This window comes from Brassica napus, chromosome A1 (assembly GCF_020379485.1).
Source record: "Brassica napus cultivar Da-Ae chromosome A1, Da-Ae, whole genome shotgun sequence".
NCBI lineage: Eukaryota > Viridiplantae > Streptophyta > Magnoliopsida > Brassicales > Brassicaceae > Brassica > Brassica napus.
In genome coordinates this window covers 7,437,942-7,444,850 of record NC_063434.1, presented here as the reverse complement: position 1 = coordinate 7,444,850, position 6,909 = coordinate 7,437,942, and the positions used below count along the sequence as shown (strand labels likewise).

Genomic DNA, 6,909 nt, shown 5'->3' with positions numbered 1-6,909 from the left:
CTATGATGCATCCCGAGGAGGCAGTGATGTCGTTATTACAAGCTTTAAACCTTAGCAAGTTAGCATATCATCGGACATTAAAGATCTTATTACGAAGCCGTTCATTCATATCAATGGTTCCCTGAGCACTGATCATCTGGTGTTTCTCGACCTGAACTCTATTAAGAACCCTCTCCTGGCTCAGACACTATTCAAGCCGGGTCAAGCTGGAAATATTCTCTTGGTGCTGCTTGGTTTTCTAGAATACTACAATGTGGAAGTCACTAGTAAGTTTCTTGCATGTCACGCAACGATCACTCTTTTACATGTATCCTTTTATTCCTTAATTTCGTTCAACTGACGAATTGCTCAATTGTGGTAGGTTTTTTTCGGGTTTGGATCCCTCGGGTCCTAGATATTTGGATCGAACTAGGTACTTAGACTTTTTTTATTTGGATTTGAATTGGTTTTTATCGGGTTCGGATTTGGGTTTATAATTTCAATACCCGTAATTTTTTGGATATATATCGGGATAATGTATTTAGGACAAAAACTGAATCCGAAAAACTAAAAAAAAAAGAATACTCAAAGACCGAAATACACTCGAAGAACCAAAAAAAAAACCCGAAATCTGACTCGAAAAATCAAAATACCTGAAATATTACTCAAAAATCCCAATTATATTTTTTTAAGTCAAAAATTTTATCCGAAACTATAACCGAAAACCCGAACTTGAAACTTAAAAAAAAATATCTGAAATATCAAAAAATGACAAAACACCCAAATTTACCTAATATGTACAAAAAAATTTTCGTATTTCGGATACCCCGGGTCTCAAATAGGATCTGGATCCGAACCGAGATCCGCAGATCTAAAGAAAAAAGACCTAACAAGTATTTTAGTATGAACCCAGAACTGGACCCGAACTTGTATTTGGATCGGTTCGGTTTAGATTTTCGGGTCCGGGTTAGGACTAGTTAAGGAATGAGATTTTGAAGGTGAAATTTAAATTTTTAAAACATAAAAAAAAATTAAAAAAGAAATAATCTTATAAGAATTTTTGAATTTCCAAAAAAAAAAAAATTGGAAAAAATGTCTATCATAAAGAATTTCTCATTATCTAATGTATTTATCCTTTTTTGTCACATTATTCAAATATATTTATAATTTCTTAAATTCCTAATTAAACTTAGAGAAAAGGAAGAATCAATTGGTGTTGAGAAGAAAAAAAAAAATCAAAACGGCACCGTGTAGAGAGGATGATTTCTAGAACTTTCTTTAAATGTCTCTTCTACGTGAAAGACGATTGAAAGACAGTCTCTCACGGATTCACCTTCTTCCTCGTTGTCTCCCAACTCTCAGGTAACTTTTAGGGTTTTATTTGTTTATTAGATCTGAAATGTCTTTCATTGTAGAAGTAACGTACTCTATGCAAAGAACCAGTGATTCTTTACTCTCATGCTGTCTTGGGTAATCTAAAAGTAACCGACTTTATGCAAAATTCGAACTTTATGCAAAGAACCAGTGATTCTTTACTATCATGCTGTGTTGTGTAGTCTAAAAAGTAACCGACTTTATTCAAAGAACCAACTTGAAATTATGTTTCGGCTTTGCTAGTTTCGTTAGTGATTGTCTACTCGCGACTTTTTTTTCCTCGGAAAGTTACAACCTTTATACAAATGTCGACCTTGAAACCTGGTTTTGGCTTGCTAATTATTGAGTTTGGCTTGTCAAATCGTTTGGTCCAGGTGCAATGGCAAGCAAGTTTCCCGGAATGGAGAATGAAATACTCGAGGTCTTCCCCAAACTTGATGAGATTCCACCTGGAATTGCAATAAAGTTTGAAGAAATGATTCGATGCTTTCTACAGACTAAAAGCAAGAATCCTACACTCAAGCAGTTTAGAGTTTATAAACACCTCCGAGAGGTCTATGATGATGAAGGCAAGCTTGTCTGTTTCTTTAAGACTTCCAGAGATGCAAAGAAAGAAGCAGCAGTGTACATTCTGGATCATCCACTTTCTGGACACCGTTCCGGTTCTTCCGAACTAATAGGCTTTGGTGGTGCCACACCCACAGTCTTCATCAGGACACAGGATGCTTCCGGGTGTTTGGTATCGTTCGTGGAGAATGATGGCGTGGTTGGTGATCACAAACCTTTGGTGATGATCAACACTCTTCCTCAAGAGATCATTAAGCTGTCCATTTTCCATCTGCGCTTCGGAAATGCAGACTGTCACGACAGGAACACGGTCACGAAGATTGATGATCAACGTGTGCACCGTCTGACTCCGGTTGATCATGAGGAGTGTTTCACAGTTACTGTAAGCTTGTTTCTAATTCCTTAGTCCCCATCTTAATTAATCTTAATCATGATAGTGACAATTTTGTTTTGGTCTTTGTGCAGTATGCTATGCGAAGACTGTGGTGGACTGTGAGGAAGGAGGCGAAAGAAGCTTATACTGATGAAGTGGTGGGTTACGTGCAAGGGCTCGACGTTGATGTAGACATTGCATTCTTGAAGAGATGCGGTTGGGAAGTACCACGGGAGGTCTCGGTTCCATACAAGATATTTACTCATTTTCTGAAGAAAGGGGTCGAGTTTAAACTCACTGCAGATCATATGGCGGTTCTTGTCCAGAATATTCACAAGTCTACCGCATTTAACCTTAGCAACATGCTAGGTGATATGACGCTAGAAGATGAGATCTTTGTGCAAAAATCACATGAGAAGATTGAAGCCCGACTCAGACAATATTCTGAGAGGTTCCTCTGAGCTGGACAACTAGAAACGTACACGTAAGTAATTTCAGTTGAGATTTTATCGTTTTTCACTTTAAAAACATGCTTATCTGTTTGAATAAATTAAATTCGAAATCAGTCTAGTGCTTATCTGTTGGGACTTGTCGTTGTTATCTCCATGCATTATATTCTCTGATGTTGATGCCCTTACCTCATATATTCTCTGATATTGATGTTGTCATAATGATACTTAATTCATATTTGCGATTTTTGCTCACATCTCTCTTCTAAATTCGCACCTTGATTATTCTTTTGTCTTACATTCGTAGGCATCTGTTGAAGAGAGGAGCAGTGCGAGGTCAGAGAGAGAGAGAGATAGAGTATCAGTTGTTGATCAACTAGTAGCAGAGCAGTTGAGACTCCATCGATTTCTGTTGACAACTTTAAAACAGTTTACATTTTTCTTTAGGATTAAGCTACGACAGAGAACATATTTCTTTAGTATTGCTTTTTCTTGAGTTTTGCTGAGCTCAAAGGATACTCAGAGCCGTGCCTGCTTTATAAGAAAAGAAACATTGGCTTAGGGCATCGTTTTAAATTTAAAACACTTAATAATATGTATTTAGTTAGTTACTAATCTTAACTAATATAATAATTTATATGGGATTAAGTTTAAGATTACTAAAAAATAGGATATGATAGAAAAAATAAGTTTATTAGTCCATTACTAGTTTTACTAATTAAATTAATCAATACCATTAAAAGAGGATCATTCCTTTAATGAAAATTATACTTTTTTCAAAAATATCCTTATTTCTACAAAGGATTAATTAAATTCATTAATGGCATTTAGGTCTTTTGGTTTTGGACCTACAAATACACCTAAATAGATCTATTAATAATGGGCCTATATATATTTAAAAGATATATTAACCTTAAATTTAATATAAGTATAAATATATTATGAAACATAAATAAATTAACAAACATGAAAATATTATTTTCTTAAATATATGTATCAATATTCAAAATAGATCATTTGAATATTATACAGATTTTCAATACAAACCAAATCATATATCCTATACCATATATCATAATCATATACATATCTGAATATCATTTTTCCATGTATAATGTCATTTTATACATAATATTAATATGGTAATTACGAGTGTATAAGAATATTTTAAAAATTATATTAAAATCAAATTTTAAATCTAAAATAAAAACACAAACTTATAATAGGTTATTAATAACGAAAATAAACTAATATTGTCATATCAAAAAGTTTTCTTTTATTATCATTTTTATACGGATAATATAATAAAATTTCATCAAATTCTAAGGAATCACTAATTTATGTAATATTAAAAAAATATGAGTAATTTAATCAATTTTTTTAAAAAAAATACTATCAAATATTTTGTGTTTTATCGGATCAATGGTATCAGATTGAAGGTTAATAGTGAGTTTTTAGGTTTTTATCGGGTTACTTTTAATTAACAAAATTTTCATTAAATCCAAACCGGATTATATACAATGTATCGGATCTATAAATTCGACCATGAATCTAGATCGGATATGAAAACAAATCTTAAAACTCGAAAATTATTATAGAACAACTGACATATTTCGAACAAATACCATATTTTGAAAAGAAAAAAAAAAACAAATGATAAAAACCTAAAAACTCAATTGTTATGGTTCAAAACAAAAAAAAATAATGATAGTTTGTAAATCAGTTTTCGATCAATAAATGAAAAAAAAAACAAACCCGCGTTTTTTAGGTGCTGATCAAAATCTAGTAAAATACTTAAAAGAGTTTAAGAAAATTGTTAATCTTACAAAAGGAATCCAGCAAAATAGGGTAGAGTTTGAATGTTACCAACTTATAGTCTTCTTCGACTCACCATCACTTTCAGAAATTAAAGACTTCTTATTAACAAAGCTTTTCATCTCACTTTTCCTCACAAATCATTATAAGATAATTCTTCTTCTTTCTAAACACTTTGTTATTTACTTGAATGACTTTGTTACCTACTTGAATAATTTACATCTGTTTTGGTAAATTGTGAATAACTATCATAATTTTATATGTTGATATAAATATGTCATCAAATAAAAGACATCAATCTGATGGATCAAAAAATGGGAAGATACAAAATCTCAAAAGAATAGTTTATAAGAAAATCTGAAACTGTTGATAGTTCTGTCGAAAATAATGATGAAAAAAATGCAATTGAAAGAGAACACCTAAAAACATTGATCTAGAAAGTTTTATCAAAAAAAATTGTAGTGAAGAAAAATTATGTTTTAGAATTATTAGTCGGATTGTTTGTGGTTTGATTTGAAATTTAAATTAAAAAATACGGTTTTGGGTATAGAGTCCTCAACGTTGATGATTGAGTTTTTTTTTTTGTTTTTTTACGTCGAAAGTCCATTCAGATATCAAAAGTTTATGCTTAATTAAGATGAAGCCATTTTGATAACCGAACCTAATCATTTTTTGACCAAATACTAAAATTCTGAATATTCACCGATAACAGTTTATAACTTGAATTATTGTAATATTTTGAAATTAATAAAACGAACTTATTTATTAGAATTTTAAACATAACTTGTGCTTTAAACCAAGGATGCATTCGACACAAAACTTGTTTTCCACAAATTTAATGTCATTAAAAAATGTGTCATAAGAAATAATATAAAAACGATTAGCTATTTATTGATAGTAAATTTGGTACAGAGACCAGAGTATGTCTAGAACAACTCAGATGATTAGAGTGTTGTTCTAGACGTCTTTTATTTATTATAACCATACTAAAATTTATCGGATTTGAGCTTAGTTTTATAAGCTCCCAAAAATTAGACTTTTCAGGCTAAGTTCACTTGAGCTTTAGCTATTTTGGGTCTAAGCCCGTTTCGGCTATGTTCTGCCCGAAAACCTAAAATTTTATATTTTAGCTTAAATATTATTGTTTTTGCAATCAAAACTATTATTAGTATTGATATATTATTTTAATATTTTTATCCAACTCTAATAAATCAAATATAAAGTTGTTAATGCATTTTATTGTTTGATCATTACAAGTGTCACATTTTAAATTTTGTAAATGTACCTTCTTCTTTCACGTACAACATATTTTTTTTTCAATATACAAAATATGAAACGTTTGACCATGTTTATCATAAATTTTGTTCTCTAATATGTTTAGTTTTAATTTATATTTTATTATTTAAATTTTATTAAATTTGGTTTATTTATAATATATTTTAAAAGCATCCGAAAAAGTAAAACAGTTTTGATAAAGAAAAAAAGTTTAATGTCATTTTATATTCACATGTATTATAACGATGGAAGTGACAATAACAAATTATTTTTCAAAAAGCCCAGAAAAATACGAAAAGCCCTATAGCACTATAAGGACCGGGCCGAGTTTTGAATTCTAGGCCCAAAATATTTCTGGACTCGGCCGAGCCGAGCTCAAATATTTACGAGTTTATCGGGTTTGGATAGGGCAGGGCTGGAACAGCCCGAATTGACACCCCTATATAGAGTTTACCTAAACATATTTATATATCGTCTAATTTATACTTTGACCATCATTATCCATATGAACCCGATTGAGTGTTCTATTTCTTGCATGCTTTGACATGGGCCAGATTTTACAGGAAATTGTGTTTTCCGGTTTTACGGGAAATTTGGTTTTTCGGTTTTGACGAAAAATTATGTTTTTATGATTTTAGCGGAAAAATGCGTTTTTACGGTTTTGGCAGGAAAATGCATTTTTCCGGTTTCGGCATGAAATTGCATTTCTGATTTTTGCGAGAAATTAAGTTTTTCTCGATTTGGCAGAAATTGCATTTTCCGGTTTTGATGGTAAAATTGTTTTTCCGGTTTTGACGGAAAATTTGTTTTTCCGGTTTTGACGAAAAATACGTTTTTCTGATTTTAGCGGGAAATTGCGTTTTTACGGTTTTGACAGGAAATTGGAGAAATTGCGTTTTTCAGTTTTGACGGCACATTGTGTTTTTCCGGTTTTGGCAGAAAAATTTGTTTTGTGATTTTGACGGAATTTTTTTTTTTTAAGTGAAGTCTCACCCTAAACTCAGATGCTTTGTGAAGACTCACCTTCATTTGTTTGGCTGAGAATCTGAGGTAAGGAAAACTATCTCATTGAGATTA

General features: G+C 31.4%; 1 protein-coding gene across 1 annotated transcript; it reads left to right on the top strand.

Annotated features, from left to right (window-relative positions):
* Window positions 1-3,738, top strand: LOC106358932 (phosphatidylinositol 4-kinase gamma 4-like). The gene is made up of 4 exons (XM_048741179.1): window positions 1-1,341; window positions 1,728-2,302; window positions 2,386-2,777; window positions 3,050-3,738. Exons 2-3 carry the CDS (start codon window positions 1,733-1,735, stop codon window positions 2,752-2,754), a joined length of 939 nt encoding a protein of 312 aa, XP_048597136.1. The 5' UTR covers window positions 1-1,341; window positions 1,728-1,732; the 3' UTR covers window positions 2,755-2,777; window positions 3,050-3,738.
* The last annotated feature ends 3,171 nt before the right edge of the window (window positions 3,739-6,909 follow it).

Bases quoted from the DNA above. Each gene is read 5' to 3' on its own strand.
- LOC106358932 (XM_048741179.1), top strand. From the start codon at position 1,733: ATGGCAAGCAAGTTTCCCGGAATGGAGAATGAAATACTCGAGGTCTTC. The intron at 2,303-2,385 runs GTAAGCTTGTTT...GTCTTTGTGCAG, and splicing joins AGGAGTGTTTCACAGTTACT to TATGCTATGCGAAGACTGTG.